The 20,070-nt window shown below is 37.6% G+C and overlaps 2 protein-coding genes across 3 annotated transcripts; one reads left to right on the forward strand and one right to left on the reverse strand.

Moving 5' to 3' along the window:
- The first annotated feature begins 3,128 nt into the window (after positions 1–3,128).
- Positions 3,129–12,048, forward strand: RnrL (Ribonucleoside diphosphate reductase large subunit). 2 transcript variants are annotated; one of them, XM_089635392.1, is made up of 4 exons: positions 3,129–3,408; positions 4,239–4,327; positions 9,028–9,205; positions 9,544–12,048. In XM_089635392.1, the coding sequence occupies exons 1-4, from the start codon at positions 3,366–3,368 to the stop codon at positions 11,643–11,645; spliced, it is 2,412 nt and encodes an 803-aa protein (XP_089491518.1). In that variant the 5' UTR covers positions 3,129–3,365; the 3' UTR covers positions 11,646–12,048. The 2 variants fall into 2 exon arrangements, with proteins under 2 accessions (XP_089491518.1, XP_089491519.1); XM_089635393.1 differs by lacking the exon at positions 4,239–4,327.
- Positions 12,049–16,950: 4,902 nt separating this feature from the next.
- Positions 16,951–19,315, reverse strand: LOC149421175 (uncharacterized). Its single transcript, XM_089635170.1, has 3 exons — positions 19,209–19,315; positions 18,447–18,538; positions 16,951–17,553 (listed from the first exon to the last, which is right to left on the reverse strand). Exons 1-3 carry the CDS (start codon positions 19,309–19,311, stop codon positions 16,951–16,953), a joined length of 798 nt encoding a protein of 265 aa, XP_089491296.1. The 5' UTR covers positions 19,312–19,315.
- Between the last annotated feature and the right edge of the window lie 755 nt (positions 19,316–20,070).

Genomic DNA, 20,070 nt, shown 5'->3' on the forward strand with positions numbered 1-20,070 from the left:
TCACGAACGTTCTCTCTCTTCTCTTCTTTCCTCTCTCTCAGACACCAGCGAACTGCGCCACGCCAAGCATCAGCTGAAACTAGAAGTTTCACTTCTGTCTTGCGTAGGCTTGACACACCCACTTTTTTATTCTATTAATTAAGAATGTCTAAATGTCTTCGGTTGAACACGTAAGACAAAAATAAAAGTTATTTTTAAATTATCACAAATAACCGATACAGCAAAGCAGATCGAAAACCAAGTGCCGAAGAGACTAAACTATATTCTAATATATAATATATTCTAAACTGTTTCTGTTTGTACAATGATGATATAAAATATATGTTTTAAACTTATTTATTTAATAAAATAATTCATTTAAGGGGAGAGATAATTATATAGCTGGTTCTTCGTATCATATGTCGAGAAAGAAAGCCTTCGCAAAGTCAACATAAATAAACCTGAATAAACCACTCAATTTGACAGATCCGTTCATAGATATGCATAGATATACCGTACCGATCTGATCTAGATTACAGTTGAAAGACATGCTCATTAGTGATGGACAGGGTCGAAACATTAACATGATCGAAATATTTTAATCAAAACATCAAAATAATCGAATAATAATTAATAAATTTAATTCGGAGTTCAGCAGGAGCAGTAGCTGCGGACAGAGGTAGAATATAATATTTCTTTATCGGGCCGATCGCATCTTTCACAACAAATACATACATAACCTTAAAATCAGAGATGTGCTTTATTTAAAATAAATCCATTTCAAATGGAAATGCAAAATGGGTATTTTTCATTTTGCATTTTAAATGCTTTTCTAAAAACTATTTTGCATTTTGCATTTTAAATGCTTTTTTCAATGCATTTTCCATTTCAAATGCTTTTTTGCAATATTCTTCCTACTATCTCCACAAATCATAACAATCGGTATTTGTAAATATAAATTAAATATGTATATTAGTCGTAAATCTCTAGTTTAAGCCGTAGTTGTAAGTCGTATTATAGCGGTATTGTGTAAATGCCTACTTGGTCATAAAAATATGTATAGCTTAATTCATTAGTTAAAAGTCTTAGTTGTAAATCACTCGACATTAGTCTTAGTTATAAGTCTCTCTCTATCTATGAAACTTAGTTATAAACCAAAAGTAATTAAGTCTAAGTCATCAATGCATAAATTAAGTTGTTAAGCGCCCTTGAGGTGATTTTCTCACGAAAACAGCGCTATATTAATAATCCAATCATTATTATTATTATTATAATCTTTTTTTCATAAGCCCCAAATATCGGTCGACCTCAACCTCGCTATGAGAGATAATTTACATTTGTCAAGTTGCTCCCTGGTAGGAGCCCTGCCAATTTAGTGATACCATTACAAAAAATACTGATTCAAATACTGAACATGGGGCCATGACGCTGTATTATTAACTGCTATGTTTTTACGTTGGCAACATTAGTCGCACGCAAATCTTTTGTATTTTCATAATCTGTAGTCGTCGTGTTTTTGGATTTACCATCATCTAATATGTTTGTTCTACATTGATATCCATTATTAAATGACAAAATTGTTTAAAAATTCTATAATTATTTTATTGTTTGACCTGAGAAACTATTTTGCATTTTCAATGCATTTTGAAAATAGGTATTTTGCATTTTGCATTTGAAATGCTTTTGTAAAAACCATTTTGCATTTTCAAATGGAAAAATTTTGACCCATTTCCATTTTGCATTTCAAATGGTTTTGGGTACCCATTTTGCACATCTCTGCTTAAAATACATTCAACTTTAAGATTCTTTATGTAGCGCCATAGAGGTGATTTTTCACAAGAACGGCATCACTAGTTGTGTTCATCGCTAATTCTTAGACATATATATTATGTTCAGACGTTTCAATTTTAGTTGATCAACTTTTATTAAACGACAGGATTTCTAACTAAAAACTTGAACAACTTTATTGAAATAACGTTCACAATTATCAGTATGCTTTCGAGCGCCTAGTTGATCAACTAATAAATCGAAACCGCTATTTAATTTACAACTCTGACACTAATAGTGATACAGACGCTTCGATTTCACTAGATACTAAAAAGCAATTTGACAAGTGTGAACCTTCTTTCAACAAAGTTGATCAAGTTTTTAGAAAGAAACCTTGCGGTTCAATAAAATTTAAACTTTTGAACCTCACATTTGAACGTCTGATCGCCCCCAGTCCCCGTTGGCCCAGTGCCGAATGTACACGTTGGCGCCAACTAGCCAATGTGGGAACGCCGTCGCCAACGTCAAAACGGTAATGTCGTTTAGGCGGCAAATCGAAAATGACACATTTTAAATCGTTAGAAAATGTATTCGTCAACATAAAAATAAAATAAAGATACCTTTACTACCCTAATTTTTTTCGAGAATACATAAAATACAGTTTTTCTGCGTTGGCCATTTGGTCTTCTTTTTTAATGTGAATACCGCACAAAAGTTCTGATATAAAAATGAACTATATTCAATCTTGGATCCATTATAAAACTGAATTGTTTTTGACGTAAGTTCAAAAACGACCTCTAACCAGTCGTTGAATGATATACTTTTCATAAGGCATAAATTTCAACAAGATATTGTGAAGTTAATATCGAATTTCAGAACGAACAAAATTGTTTTTACAGCAGATATCTGAAAAATGTACAGTAAAATATTGGTTCGACTAGAGGATACACCCTACCAGCCAATTTTATGGCGTTAACCATGGGAACAAATTATTCAAGAATGTAACGTACGGAACTGCTTATGCACCGAAAAAGGTGGTTTAGCTTCGTAACTCCTTTTTTTTCAGATAATATAGCTCCTTTTTTATACAAAACTCATCAACGAAAAATTACAGTTTAATAATGATTTCTTTAGGAACCCGGTTATTTTTGTGTTGAAATCTTGGTCTTATACCTCAGAATTTCTGTGTTGAAATCTTGTTTTTATACCTCAGAATTTCTCTAGCAGCCACCCCTTCCCCCAGGATGGTAAATTTTCGGTCTCAACATGGGCTTTACAATGTTTAGCTCTTTTTTAGCTCCCTTTCGGGTCGTTGTCTGGTTGTATTATGAAAATCAAGCTGGCAACACATGCCAACAGCCATTTATTACATTTTAGGCGGGAAGTTCTCGGGCAGCCACCGTAGTTGTCATTTTGTCAGTTTCTCGGTTGTCTTTCAAGGTTTTTTTCTACTTCACATCACATTCTGTCTGTTCCTTTTATTAACGATTTATTGCACAATTTTGTAAGGATTCCACTTCTTTGTTACGAATACCTAAACACATTTGCTAATTTTATTATTAGTGGGAATCGTGCCTGCCGGCCGGTTTAACCTGGAATCGACACGTTAAAACATAAAAATGGTCGCTCCAAAATCCAACAAACTCTTTGTTTTAAAGCGCGGTAAGTTAACCGGCTAATTGAATTATTTTATTTATTTAAATAGCATGATAGTAAAAAGTTATCGTATTCTGCATCCAATTTGGTTGATCTCCTGTATTTTCAAGCGATTCCCCCCATGGGTGGTATTATTTACCAATACGTAGTTTTATGATTTTTTTATTGTTTTTAATCATATTAGTATGTAATTGATCGTTTATTTGGTAAGGATTATTATTTTTATTATGATTTGTATGGTAATGTTAAATTACCCACATATTTTGGTGTCATGAATTAAATTGACAAATAATTTTCTGCATGGTAATCGGTGGCTTATAGTATTGTTCAAATAAAAAGGTTGTTTTCGATTCGGCATAAATTAACATAGCGATTAATTATATACTTGTCTTCGAAAATAATTTATTCTGTATACTCCATTGTTCATTTATTTTCTCACTTGACTACCCCCACCAAATAATAATTCCCCACATCAAACAGCGATCAATCAAGCTCTTATACATTTTATTAGCGTAGATTAAGACCATAAAGAGTTCTATGATCCAAATATTTACACTTTTGCGTAAGTCTAAGCCCTGATGTGCATTGTGCAGCAGTTAATGCTGGGTAAATAAGCAGGCAGCCAAAAAATAATGACGGGTGCGGACACATACTACCATGTGACAAAACCCGAGGAAAATAATACTGTTAATTTTCTGAAGTATTTTTGTAAGATTTGATTGAGGGTTTACCAAGGATAGAGATATTGTGATATGTTTATTTCAGGGCATTTCCTCGTGCAAGTACTCAGTAAAATTGTTTATATTTAAGGTTACAATGTTGATTTCTTTATCTAGGGGGGAGAAAAGAGGAGGTGCACATAGACAAAATAACTTCTAGAATACAGAAGTTATGCTATGGCCTGAACATGGACTTTGTAGACCCTGTAAGTATAAATTTATACATAATATTATGTTATTTACATACTCAAAACTATATCACAGCATGTACATAATACTATATGATTTAATTTAATTGTTTTAGATTAAGAATGTAGATTTTATCGATGATAAATGGGGTTTGTAGAATCAGCGGGTTGGACCCAGTTTAGGGAGATTAAAATGCCTTTAAACTATTAATTTAGCTTTGTTTAATTTTAAATGTTTCAATTTCATTGTAATGTTCACAATACACATCTGCACTAGCATGGGGGGAATGTACATATACACATACACAATTAATTAATTATTCAATGATATAATTTTTTTTCAAGTAGTTTTTAGAATGGAACATCTTTCTGATCAATACAGGGTGTATCGGCACTAACCCGACAAACTTTAACCAGCTATTCCTTAGCACATTTGGAGTAAAAAATGTTATGGGCACTTTGCTGTCCGGTAGCATTTTTTTTTCAATTAAAAACAAAAAAATTTTAAATTACCACACTGCATCACTGTCATTGGCATTGCGTTTCGTGTTCAACAGCTGTTATAAGCAAGTATGTCAAAAAGCGTCTTCGCTCTTTCGCACACACTAAATAATAATAGTTAAAAATGAGACGAATGGTGTCGTGCCATTTCGTTGTGATTGTAAAAGTCCGCCAATATAGGTACACACGTGCATTATTCAACGGAATTCGAATAAAATATTTGCCAGATGGGTTTTCAAACTTTGACAAAGGATAAAACAGTGGTGACATGTGGTGAAAATATGAATAATTATTTTTTTATTAAAAAAAAACGTTACCGGACAGCAAAGTGCACATAAGATTTTTTACTCCAAATATGCTAAGGAATAGCTGGTTAAAGTTTGTCGGGTACGTGCCGATACACCCTGTATGTAAACCCCAATTCCAGCCAGTAAACATCATAGTTGAGTGTGGTACAAAACCCTCTAACATTTTGTTAACACTCGCGCACCGAACAGGGGTAACACTGGTACACAAAAAAGTGTTTTATGTTTTATCTCAGTTGTTTTTTACACCACATACTCTTTAATTTAGGTAATCCTAGAAAAACTATTCAGTTATCGATCTACATTTGAAAAAAACATATCGCATTTATATTTCTTTAGATATTAAATAATTTACAACAAATTCTGGAAATTTACTCCCCCTTCCGTCTCACTTCAGCTCAGTAACATTGCTGTAGTTGCCCCGCTCGTATCCCTTCCATTAAAAATATTCGCCGAGCTATGCAGGTGGCGAGATCCCGCGAGATACGAACTCGACCGTAAAAGTTGCATTTTAATAGAAAGGGCGGTGTCGTAATATTTGAGTCACGTTTGCTTTCCTACCATTACTTTTTACCTTTTTGCATTACTTAAATGATTGACCACTAGTTGAAATATGGGCGTCGGCATAAATGGACAATACTAACTGTAGCTACTAATTTCGAAGTTATACAGAAAGGGCTAAATTCCGGTCGCTTACACTGCATATTTCGTATGTCCTTTTGCTATACTAAGATGTTCTTTTGCCGGGCCAAGATGTCGGCCTGTCTGGAATACATCCGGTGTGTGTCACAAATTTTATGAACAAGATTAAAATTATATCTGTCTCTATTTCTCACATGAAAAACACATGGACCAGACAAAGACATTTATTTTATATACAAATTTTGAAGGAAAGTGTAAACAAGGAGTTTGAAAAAAGTACAGTATGGTTTTAAAAAGTTTATCGCAAACGTGTGTTAGCAATAATTGTGTTTTAGTTTATGATTCCTAACTTTATCGTAAATAATTATAATCTGTGAGACCGAACCAGTTTCTCTCTGTTACATCTTCAGACTGGTAAGTACATTTTAAACTTTGGCAATGGTGTTTTTTAAATACTCTTAAAGGGGTGTAAAACATTTATTCTATACGATATTAAATTTGAATGAGGAATGTGGAGATCCGTAAAGAGTGCAAGGCTGATGTAAGCGTAATGAGTAAGATTAAGAAAGGGACGCTTAGATGGTTTGGGCATGTAGAGCGAATGAGTGAAGATCGAAGTGTAAGGAGGATATATGATGCAAATGCGAATGGTACCAGAAGTCGGGGACGCTCGAGGAAGACATGGTATGATCAAGTGAATCAGATACTCGAGTCGGGACATGTCAAGAGTCAAAATAATAGAAGAGTATGTATGAGACGATGTATGAATGTGAATGAGGCAAGAAGTGTGTACCAAGACCGAGTTTTTTTGGCGATCCGTCCTCTCTGCCTACCCCTGCGGGGAAACGGCGTGATTAGTTAGATATTAAATTTTGCAATTTAGTCGTTTGATTTTATTAATGAAATAAGGGTCGGAATTTCCATCTCGGTATCTAACTGCATATTTTCGCAGCTTATTATGGCATCTTTACATAAGTTGTAAATTTGGTTCGAGATTCATATTTATTTCATGAAATGATTAGATACAGATTATGATTTCCTTTATTCATATCAATAAAGTACATTTACTTTTTTAAGGCATTTTTATTTGGTGTGCCGCGGAACAAATCACATTCATGGTTAGGAGCAGTTGGGACTCTTGTGGGATATTCACACAAAAAACATCAAAAACAGGTATTTCTGAGGTTACAATAAAATATAACTATAACAGTTTTAAAATACCTTGTTTTTTCACTGTTTTAATCCGTTTTATTTCGAACCTTGACAGAAGGACGCGTTCCCAGATGATCGCGTTGATTTGATGTCATCTGCGGTTCAAAACCGTTCACCGTTAAAAATATAAGTGTCCTAAAATGAAAAACTTTTAACTGAATATATAAATATGTATATATATATTTTTTTAATAATCAATTTTACGCCCGTAATATACCTTCAAACGAACCCATCATTTATCGTAAGGTAAACACTACGATTTGATCCTAAATGTAAATATAATATATCAAATCATAAATTAGGAGAATAAAGAATTTAATACCTTCATTAATATCTAAATATGCTATAATATTCGCAATAACATCCGTAACCAGTTTAGTAGTGGTAGATTTGTTTAAAAAATATATAATAAAAAAATATATTCATCATTTACAGACCATCCTATGCAAGAAACTAGCCACCCACGTCGACGCTTAATCGCCAATCGGCAGTCGAGATTCGGAAACGAGGCGCGATGCTTGCTACGTACCCGCCTTCTCTGTTTTCTTTGAAAACATATGCGTTATGGTCTAAATTCATTAGAACATTAATTATGACTTTATTTATGAAACGATTTTGATAATGACTACTGAAATATGTAATATATACTTCCCTCTAATTATAACCAAAACAAATTTCATCGAATTATGTCATTAACACCTTTTAATAAGCAAAACAAATTGGGGGACTGAGTGACCCCGCTTCGGATCCAATGTGATTTTTTTCTTTCCGGGACGAAAGGGTTAATATGTAGTACCGCATTGTGTTTGTCAGACAATAATGTATTTTAAACAATAAGATATTATCTTTGCCTTTGATGTTCTATTCTTTTGTCTAAAATATCAGTTTTCCCTTTTTTCTGATTCATATCTAGTTTTGAATTCTGTACATTCTATATCCCATGCATTTATTTATTTATTACTCATTCATCATATCAAATCTGTACAGTACTGTTTCTTGCGATGAATTGCTTTTAGTTTAGGACTTGAAAGGGGCGAGTATTTTTCTTTATAAAACACCTTGTAGAAAAGACACCTAATTTGCATAATCAAATTTATCAACAGTATTATTGACTCACCTTCTTTGTTACAACTCATCTAGTTCAATATTTCAATATCCCTTCCCGCAGACTCCAAAATAATTGCTGTTTCTAAATCAACACTAGTAATAAATTGTGGAGACTTATCAACTCAAGTCAAAGCAATGAATTTTTTGGTGAAAGTCTATGGGCCAGTTGTTTCGCAGAATTTGAACAATTCATCAAATTACAAAGTTAATTTTCAAATTCTGTGAAAGTTATATTGAAATTCGGTTATTATTTCATTTATCTGAAACAACTGGTCAATAATAATATTATTTGAATAGAACTTTTACAGGACTTGAAAACTAACTGACAATGAATTGTTAGAATTCTGTTAAATAACTGGCCCTAAATGATCTTTATCAGTTGTTATTTTTTTTTTTATTCCTGATCTGTTATGCAAATAGTTCTGATTTTTTCTATTAATAAAACTCAATTCTTGTACGTTATCGAAGCTTTCTTCAGGCTATGACATTATCTTCCTGCTGTACATTTTTGTCACTGCTCTATTCATGTACATCGTCATTGCAAAAATTTCCCAGATTTCAGCAAACCTTTGTTTTCATCAAAAAATCAAGGAATCATGCCCAATTTTGGCTATGTGCATAAGTTTAATGCACAATACCCATTCAAACGTTGTTGGTTGACGCATTTGAATGCAAAACTGGGAAGTTATTTATTTCCCCTGTAAAATTTGTAAAACTCACTTAGCTGGTCTTGCAAGTGCAACGACAATATATTCTCTTTCGAAGTCATCTCTGGTGTTTTTTTTGTGTGATGTTGCATTATTATTGGACAATTTGTCCATAAAATAATATAAATAAATAATATTATATTCGAATATTTATACTATATTACTGCAAAGTTTGAACATTGCAAAAACTTGGTATTATTATACATATAAGCGTTGAATTAAAGTGAATGTAATTTTTGTTCAGGTGTGCATCACGCTTAAGGTGATTAACGGCATCTACGGCGGTGTGACCACCGTTGAGCTGGATAACCTGGCGGCGGAGACGGCGGCCACCATGACTACCGACCACGCTGACTATGCACTCCTGGCTGCCCGCCTGGCCGTGTCCAACCTGCACAAGGAAACCAAGAAACAGTTCTCCGGTATGGTTAATTTACCACAGTTGCATTGATTGAAGAAATTACTGCATACTGATCAATTATTATTTTGAGGATAACGATTATTCAATCAATCATATGATTAGAATTACAATTTTAAATCTGTAATGTTAGAATATTTTATTTCATCAAAAATCATGTGATCAAAATTACGATTCACATAATTTTAGACAGTTTTTATAAAAGCAATTTCCGCCCACGAGAAATAAAATGTACTTACCTGCCAACATTGTTTTATTTGCATCTAACCATTGTTGATAATGGTAAATTTGTATTCAATTTTATAAATTCATAGATCTGATATTTTTGTTCCATTTTTTCAGAGGTGATGGATGATCTTTTCAACATTGTGAACCCCCATACCAAGTTGAGATCTCCGATGATTTCCGACTTCCACCACGGCGTGATAATGAGAAATGCTGAAAGATTGGACTCTTCCATCATCTATGACAGAGATTTCAATTATAACTACTTTGGATTCAAAACCTTGGAGCGCTCGTATCTGCTGAAGATCGAAGGGAAAGTTGTAGAGAGACCGCAACACATGCTGATGAGGGTGTCTGTCGGTATCCACGGAGAAGACATTGATTCAGCCATCGAAACTTACAACCTTCTGTCGGAGAAATATTTTACTCACGCTAGCCCTACTCTATTCTCTGCAGCCACGCCCCGTCCACAGCTGTCTTCTTGCTTCCTCCTCGCCATGAGCGATGATAGTATCGACGGTATCTACGACACCCTAAAGCAGTGCGCCCTGGTCTCCAAGTCTGCTGGAGGGATCGGCCTTCACGTACACTGCATCCGAGCCAAGGGCTCTTATATTGCGGGCACTAACGGAGTCTCCAATGGGTTGGTTCCCATGCTACGTGTGTACAATAACACGGCCCGCTATGTAGACCAGGGAGGAAACAAGAGGCCTGGAGCTTTCGCTATTTACGTTGAGCCATGGCATGCGGACATATTTGAATTCTTAGACTTGAAAAAGAATACCGGAAAGGAGGAAGTTCGCGCCCGTGACTTATTCTACGGCTTGTGGATCCCCGATCTGTTCATGAAGCGCGTTGAGAACAATGAGGATTGGAGTCTCATGTGCCCCCACGATGCTCCCGGTTTGCACGAGTGCTGGGGAGATGAATTTGAGGCCCTGTACACACGCTACGAAGCTGAAGGTCGTTCTAAGAGGAAGATAAAGGCACAGACTTTGTGGATGGCCATCATCGAATCTCAAGTAGAAACAGGAACCCCCTACATGCTGTACAAAGACGCATGCAACCGAAAGAGCAACCAACAAAATCTGGGAACTATTAAGTGCAGTAACCTCTGCACAGAAATAGTTGAATACACTTCCAAAGACGAAGTTGCCGTTTGTAATTTGGCCTCCATCGCTGTCAATATGTTTGTAGAGAATAAGGCATTTGACTTTGAAAAGTTGAAGATCGTAACAAAGACTGTCACTAAAAATTTGAATAAAATTATCGACGTTAACTTTTACCCTGTGCCGGAAGCTAAAGTATCGAACATGCGCCATCGCCCCATTGGTATTGGAATACAAGGCCTGGCAGATGCTTTTGTCTTGATGAGATTGCCTTTTGAGAGTGAAAAGGCCCAGCTTCTGAATCAACAGATATTTGAGACATTGTATTACGGTGCTCTGGAAGCAAGTTGTGAGCTGGCCGAGAAGGAGGGTACATACGAGACATATGCAGGTTGTCCCGTCAGCAAAGGGATTCTTCAATATGAGATGTGGGACAAGCAGCCTACGGATTTGTGGAACTGGGCTGCCTTGAAAGCTAAGATCGCAATACACGGAGTCAGGAACTCCTTGCTTCTCGCTCCCATGCCTACCGCCTCCACTGCCCAGATCTTAGGAAACAATGAATCCTTTGAACCCTTCACTTCCAACATCTACACCAGGAGAGTATTGTCTGGAGAATTCCAAGTTGTGAATCACCATCTGCTGCGCGATTTGACCGAAGCTGACTTGTGGGACGATGACATGAAAAATCTCATCATTGCCAACAACGGATCCATTCAAAACCTGGACAGAATACCCAAACACATCAGAGATCTCTACAAGACAGTTTGGGAAATTTCCAACAAAATACTGATCAAGATGGCAGCTGACCGTGGAGCGTTTATTGACCAAAGCCAGTCTTTCAATATTCACGTGGCGGAGCCCAACTACGGAAAGCTTACTTCTATACACTTCTATGGCTGGAAGATGGGATTGAAGACTGGAATGTATTACCTGAGAACGAAGCCTGCCGTAAATGCTATACAGTTCACGGTTGATAAAGTCAAAGCCAAGGAACAGATGGCCAATGGAAAGGCTCAAGCCGCAGCGGACCTAGAAGAGGAAAATAGAATGGCTTCCATTGTCTGTTCTCTGGAAAACAAAGATGACTGTATGATGTGCGGTTCATAGAATAAAATGTTATAATAAGTATGAGAAACTGTGCCTTAATCTAATTATTATTAATCCAAAATGATCATCAGTATTCTTCACGTTAATCATATTCTAATTTTAAAATTTCCTCAGTCTTAACCAGATTGTTCCTAAAACTAACTGAATTTAGAATAATAACCCCCGTTTAAAATACCACATTAAATGTAAGGAAATCATTCTGTACTGTGTTGTAATATCATTTAGTTTATATTTTGAATATTATGTGAAGATCTGAGTGAAATTATCTCGAATTAATAGTTTAATAATCAAAAACTTGTTCACCAAGTAGTAATGCCCAGTAATTTAAGAAACATTCATAATTTTTACTATTATTTTATATTTTTTCATGTGTACTATTTTTGTAAGCTTTACTTTAGATATATTTTTCATAATATTTTGAAGATTCATTTATAAAATATTGTCTGTAAAAATTATAACTTTTTTTTTTAATGACAATTACTTTCCTATCCTTCATTCCCATTTCAGAAGCGTAAGTTTCCATCAATGGACCACTTGCATGCATTTTATAATGACTTGTAAAATATCGCGTGGATAGATCTTCTACTAAGATTTCGAAAATTTTAATAATAAAATCAAAAAATCATTTTTTTTTAGCTCGTGATTTCACTATACAAAAGTGTCCAGTCCATGTTTTTTTTATTATTTATTTCTTTTTATAAAATTCCACACTTATGCTTTTCACCACAAAGGTGTGTTCTAGTGACTTGGAAGTTTGCGTTCATTTGACACCATTTGTTACTATGTACACTGTAACCTACCTGCAAACATTTTTCTTTAGGTTAGCTTTTGACTTAGCGGTGTAAAAAATATTCAAATTAGGAATTATACAATTTGTCCAAATAAACATCACTATCTCGATGAAAAATCTTTTTTCAAACTTTCTTTAACCTCTTTTAGAGGTGGGTCCTACTTTTCGATACTGGGTACAATGAGTACAGGTACAAAAAAATACCGGTGACAAAATACTCAAAAGTATTTAATACCGACCTGAGGATTGATTCAGAATAAGTCATTCTAATAATGAACTCGCATACATTCTGCCCACATATTCCCCACAAATATTCTACGGGAGCTTGATTCCATGGGGGGGGGGGGGGGGGGGTTGTTACAGAATTTCCGAAAAACATTCCCCAAAAATTTCAAAAAGAATACTCCCCACCAAATTTTAAAATCCGTGGGGGGGGGTTGTTACGAAACTTCATTGAAAAAAAATTCCGCACAAGCAAAATATTCATATGTGATTCCCCACAATAATTTTTCTAAAACCATGGGGGGGGGGGGTAGCTACGGAATTCCATTTCGAAAAAATTCCCCACATTTTTCCCGTCGGTAAATATCTCATCAAATATCAGTCAAATATGCCCGTCAAAAAAATTCCCTATCATAAAAATACCTACTAAAAATACCCAACAAAAATACTCATCAAAAATACCCATCGAAAATACCTACTAAAAATACCCATCGGAAATACCTACTAAAAATACCCATCACAAATACCTACTAAAAATCTTTCTCTCTGGTTTCAATCCTGGGATTGGTTTGCAGCAATTTTACTAAAAATACCTACTAAAAAAACTTGTCAAAAATACCTGGTAAAAGTACCTATTAAAAATATTTAGTCCCGGTATAAAATACTCATAAGTATTTTGGAACCAGGTATTTTAAGCTCGGTCCAGACATGTTCTTTTGTCCGTACCGTACCTCCGTTTCGTACCAGCGTCGCGATCAAGAACGCTAGTTAAAGCTGGGTCCAGACATGTTCTTTTGTCCGTACCGTACCTCCGTTTCGTACCAGCGTCGCGATCCAAAAACTCTGGACGCATCATCTTTTGTCCGTACCGTACCTCCGTTCCGTATCCGCGTCGCGATCAAGAGCCCGTATCTCCGTAACGTCGCTGCGATCATCGCGTGTTCATTTCCTCCCATGCATCTTGCTTTATATTTTTATTGTAATAATTCCTGTTTCCGGGATCCCACAGAACTTCCCTGGCCCTATATCCATCGATAAGCTTCACAATATTATAGTTATCCCACTGCATTTTTCACGCTGATTCGGGTAGTGACAGAGAACACGACCAATGCACGCCGCGAACACGTCCAGACTGGCGCAGACCCGTACCGTATCGCCTTTGAACGGGCCGAAAAACCGACTCGCGATGGATCGGAGCGTACCTCTATCCGTATCGAGATGCCGTACCACCGTACCGTACCGAACGGGCGTCCAAACTAGCGTTCTTGATCGCGACGCTGGTACGAAACGGAGGTACGGTACGGACAAAAGAACATGTCTGGACCGAGCTTTGGACGCCCGTTCGGTACGGTACGGTGGTACGGCATCTCGATACGGATAGAGGTACGCTCCGATCCATCGCGAGTCGGTTTTTCGGCCCGTTCAAAGGCGATACGGTACGGGTCTGCGCCAGTCTGGACGTGTTCGCGGCGTCTTACATCTTTCTCTGTTTTTGAACAATTCTAACTCCCACCAACGTCGCCTTTTTTGTTTTTTTTTCGTTATATTATTGTGAATAACAATGAAGGATGCGCAAGCAATCGTCAAATTCTCAAACACTTGAGCTCGGTCCAGACATGTTCTTTTGTCCGTACCGTACCTCCGTTTCGTACCAGCGTCGCGATCAAGAACGCTAGTTTGGACGCCCGTTCGGTACGGTACGGTGGTACGGCATCTCGATACGGATAGAGGTACGCTCCGATCCATCGCGAGTCGGTTTTTCGGCCCGTTCAAAGGCGATACGGTACGGGTCTGCGCCAGTCTGGACGTGTTCGCGGCGTCTTACATCTTTCTCTGTTTTTGAACAATTCTAACTCCCACCAACGTCGCCTTTTTTGTTTTTTTTTCGTTATATTATTGTGAATAACAATGAAGGACGCGCAAGCAATCGTCAAATTCTCAAACACTTCCGCAGTCGACGACATGGTGGGAGGAAATGAACACGCGATGATCGCAGCGACGTTACGGAGATACGGGCTCTTGATCGCGACGCGGATACGAAACGGAGGTACGGTACGGACAAAAGATGATGCGTCCAGAGTTTTTGGATCGCGACGCTGGTACGAAACGGAGGTACGGTACGGACAAAAGAACATGTCTGGACCCAGCTTTACGCAGTCGACGACATGGTGGGAGGAAATGAACACGCGATGATCGCAGCGACGTTACGGAGATACGGGCTCTTGATCGCGACGCGGATACGAAACGGAGGTACGGTACGGACAAAAGATGATGCGTCCAGAGTTTTTGGATCGCGACGCTGGTACGAAACGGAGGTACGGTACGGACAAAAGAACATGTCTGGACCCAGCTTTAGAGATCTGTCACAAGTAAAAAGTATCGCATGGAAATACCCGGTACTTTTACTGGGTACGATAAATACGCCTCACCTCTACCTCTTAAGCTGGGTCCAGACATGTTCTTTTGTCCGTACCGTACCTCCGTTTCGTACCAGCGTCGCGATCCAAAAACTCTGGACGCATCATCTTTTGTCCGTACCGTACCTCCGTTTCGTATCCGCGTCGCGATCAAGAGCCCGTATCTCCGTAACGTCGCTGCGATCATCGCGTGTCCATTTCCTCCCACCATGTCGTCGACTGCGGAAGTGTTTGAGAATTTGACGATTGCTTGCGCGTCCTTCATTGTTATTCACAATAATATAACGAAAAAAAAAACAAAAAAGGCGACGTTGGTGGGAGTTAGAATTGTTCAAAAACAGAGAAAGATGTAAGACGCCGCGAACACGTCCAGACTGGCGCAGACCCGTACCGTATCGCCTTTGAACGGGCCGAAAAACCGACTCGCGATGGATCGGAGCGTACCTCTATCCGTATCGAGATGCCGTACCACCGTACCGTACCGAACGGGCGTCCAAACTAGCGTTCTTGATCGCGACGCTGGTACGAAACGGAGGTACGGTACGGACAAAAGAACATGTCTGGACCGAGCTTTAAGCTGGGTCCAGACATGTTCTTTTGTCCGTACCGTACCTCCGTTTCGTACCAGCGTCGCGATCCAAAAACTCTGGACGCATCATCTTTTGTCCGTACCGTACCTCCGTTTCGTATCCGCGTCGCGATCAAGAGCCCGTATCTCCGTAACGTCGCTGCGATCATCGCGTGTCCATTTCCTCCCACCATGTCGTCGACTGCGGAAGTGTTTGAGAATTTGACGATTGCTTGCGCGTCCTTCATTGTTATTCACAATAATATAACGAAAAAAAAACAAAAAAGGCGACGTTGGTGGGAGTTAGAATTGTTCAAAAACAGAGAAAGATGTAAGACGCCGCGAACACGTCCAGACTGGCGCAGACCCGTACCGTATCGCCTTTGAACGGGCCGAAAAACCGACTCGCGATGGATCGGAGCGTACCTCTATCCGTATCGAGATGCCGTACCACCGTACCGTACCGAACGGGCGTCCAAACTAGCGTTCTTGATCGCGACGCTGGTACGAAACGGAGGTACGGTACGGACAAAAGAACATGTCTGGACCGAGCTTTAAGGACCACGCCCGAGTATACTCGGGCGGCTATTAAGCTGGGTCCAGACATGTTCTTTTGTCCGTACCGTACCTCCGTTTCGTACCAGCGTCGCGATCCAAAAACTCTGGACGCATCATCTTTTGTCCGTACCGTACCTTCGTTTCGTACCCGCGTCGCGATCAAGAGCCCGTATCTCCGTAACGTCGCTGCGATCATCGCGTGTTCATTTCCTCCCACCATGTCGTCGACTGCGGAAGTGTTTGAGAATTTGACGATTGCTTGCGCGTCCTTCATTGTTATTCACAATAATATAACGAAAAAAAAACAAAAAAGGCGACGTTGGTGGGAGTTAGAATTGTTCAAAAACAGAGAAAGATGTGGCGGAAGAGCTTTAATGAGAGATTTAAAATTTCAAAACATAAGTGGAAAATACAAAAACTTCACTCGCATGTCACCAAGCGACTTCGAGTACTTCATTAATTTAATTGGGCCAAAAATAAAAAAGGCGGATACCACATTTAGAAAATCTATTTCGATACAAGATAGATTAAGCATAACTTTGCGTTATTTGGCTACAGGAGATTCTTATACCAGCTTGCAATACACATTCAGAGTATCCAAACAATCAATAAGCATCATAGTTCGAGAAACCTGTCAAGCTATCGTCGACGAATTAAAAGGACTGATAAAGGTGAGTTTTCTTTATTACTTAAAAGTTAACATAAAATAATTAAGTAAGTACAATAATTTTAATCTTAATTAAAATGCGTTTAGCAGTTTAGTAAATCTTGTAACGAATCTTCAGAGTCTTGTTGGAGAGAATATGAAGATTCTTGTTCAGCATAAACTGGAGACGGAGTACATGGTTGTGTAGTTGCAACCGTCTGCAAAGGCGAATGATGTGGAGATTCGAACATACGTGGAGGAAGAGCTGTTGGTGGCTGAGTAAAATACCCTCGTGTAGCTGGTGGAATGTTTTCGAATTCTCCGTTATCAGCAAAAAAAAACAAGTTAGCTATTTGATGCTGTAGGGCATTCTTGGTTCGCTGTGAATATGTCTTTAATTTGACAGCCACGTAATTTGCAAACATCTGGCTTTCATCTAGGGATACATCAGAAGTAGCGGGTCTAGAAGCAGTGATTGCTTTCGCTGCACTGGCTTTAAGCACATCAAATGCTGACTGTAACATGTGCTGGTTTTGTTGGTCCATACTAAGAACCTTCTTTTTCTTATAATTTGCCGCTGGAGATTTGAAAGGTGGCGTATTTTCGGACGACGGGTAGACACAGGTCGAATCCTCTGATTCTGTGGCCTTACTTGTTGAAGCCGTGTCTTGTGCGTTTGAGGATTCATCAGCGCTCTGCATTTCTTCCTGTAAAATAATAAATAATCAAAACCGTTTCTTTTCAGTTGCCGACTTCACCTCAAGAATGGTTCACTATTGCAAACGAGTTTCAAGAACTTTGGCAGTTTCCTCACGTTTTGGGAGCTATGGATGGAAAACACGTAGTCCTGCAGGCACCCTTCAACAGTGGAACAGAATACTATAATTATAAGAATTTCTTTAGTATTGTTATGTTCGCTTTAGTGGATTCCTCTTATAACTTTATTTTTATCGATGTAGGATGTCAAGGTAGGATTTCAGATGGAGGTGTATTTAATGATTCAGTTCTTAAAAGAAAGATGGATGAAGAATCATTAAATTTGCCAGCCGCAAACACCTTAAGAGGCAGACAAAAAACTATACCATACTACTTTTTAGGCGATAGTGCATTTCCACTAGGCATGCATCTTATGAAGCCCTATCCAGGTGTGCACCCTAAAGGATCCCAAAAAAAAATCTTCAATTATCGACTGTCCAGAGCTCGACGAGTTGTAGAGAATGCGTTCGGGATATCCGCAAATGTATTTAGAGTTTTGAGAAAACCTATGTTACTCGAACCTAAAATAGCCCAATTGGTTGTGTTAACAGTAGCCCACTTGCATAACTTTTTAAGGAAAAGTGAAAATTCAAGAAACATGTACACTCCACCAGGTAGTATTGATACTGAAAATGATGAAGACCTATTTATACCAGGAACGTGGAGGAACGACGAGGAAACAACATCTTTTTTACCGATTGCAAATATACCTCGCAGATCATCCATATCAGTACAAGCTATACGAAATGAAATCGCTGATTATTGCTGTACTACTGGAAAGTTGCCGTGGCAAGATCGTATGCCTTGAATTTATAAATGTAAATATCACTAATGTAAAACTTACCGTATTTAGCCTTTTCCGTGGTTTGTTTCTGTCCAACAGAAACAGTAGATGCTTGAATGGAAACCAGGTCGACACATAAACATCTGCAGAACCTTGAATAAAAAATTATTTTATTAGTACAGATCAGTTGCCCCCTGGCCACAAGATTGAAATGTAGATTTAAGATGTATGGGTTTAGAGAGTTAAGTTGGTACTACACATATAGTAAGTACCTACATAATAAATAATAGTACTTACAAGTTAAATATAGTGAGTACCTACATAATAAATTTTATTTTTATTTTATTTTATTTATAATTTCTCATCGTACTTTTATGTTTTGTTTTTTTTACACAAATAATTAACCTCACTAGGACTAAAGCTTGTATTGAGGTTAACATTTTAACAGTTGAGAGAAACATTACTTAAATTATTATATGCAACAGTTATAATACTCTCGGAAGAATGATAGTCCTTCTAAACTCACTAGCCACTGACATCGACATTTTCCACCTGAGCATTAATAAATTTAAATCGCTAATTAGGCAATTATGATTGTGTATTTGTATAATGTTTATTTGTTATTGGAATTTTTTATTCTGTAAATTTGCATTTAAAATATAAATAAATAAATAAATAAACACTAAAATATTACATTGAAATACAATTACAGTTGAAGTACAAATTACAGTGAAAGAAAACAAAAAAAAAATTATAAATAATATTAAATATAAGTTAAATATGTATGAACATTTGTACAATTTATTTTAATTACAAGCTTACCTTTGCCAGTTCCTTCTGATTTTTTCATCTTCATTTTCTCCCGGCGCAACCCAGCCAATAAAGCATCCATCTTCTTCTTCATATCGTCGACACCGCACTCCATTTCGAAAGACAGTTCCTCCCATGCATCTTGCTTTATATTTTTATTATAATAATTCCTGTTTCCGGGATCCCACAGAACTTCCCTGGCCCTATATCCATCGATAAGCTTCACAATATTAAAGTTATCCCACTGCATTTTTCACGCTGATTCGGGTAGTGACAGAGAACACGACCAATGCACGCCGCGAACACGTCCAGACTGGCGCAGACCCGTACCGTATCGCCTTTGAACGGGCCGAAAAACCGACTCGCGATGGATCGGAGCGTACCTCTATCCGTATCGAGATGCCGTACCACCGTACCGTACCGAACGGGCGTCCAAACTAGCGTTCTTGATCGCGACGCTGGTACGAAACGGAGGTACGGTACGGACAAAAGAACATGTCTGGACCGAGCTTTATATGCCAGAATTCGGAATTCATACTAAAGAAAAATTTTAATTATTTTTTCACACTATGCAGTATGCACCACAACATCAATATTCAGTCCCACTTTGGGCCCGAAATGGCTTTTATATGAGGATATATATTTTGAGTAAATAAAATTCATTGATAAAAAAGGGTGTTTTCTTTCATTTTTAATTTTTAAATGATTACTGAAGGGGTTAAGCAGTTAGGTACCATAATATTGAAAAGCTCAGTAAAAGTTAGCCATCTAATCTATAGAAAAAGTTAGCCATTTAATCTATAGTAAAAGTTAGCAATCTAATAATAAAGCAGATCTAAACCGGAAATCGAATGTACAAACGAATTTGCAGTAG

The sequence above is a fragment of the Hesperophylax consimilis genome, chromosome 9 (genome assembly GCF_061612785.1).
Source record: "Hesperophylax consimilis isolate HC1 chromosome 9, BYU_Hcon_1.0, whole genome shotgun sequence".
NCBI classification, from domain to species: Eukaryota; Metazoa; Arthropoda; class Insecta; order Trichoptera; family Limnephilidae; genus Hesperophylax; species Hesperophylax consimilis.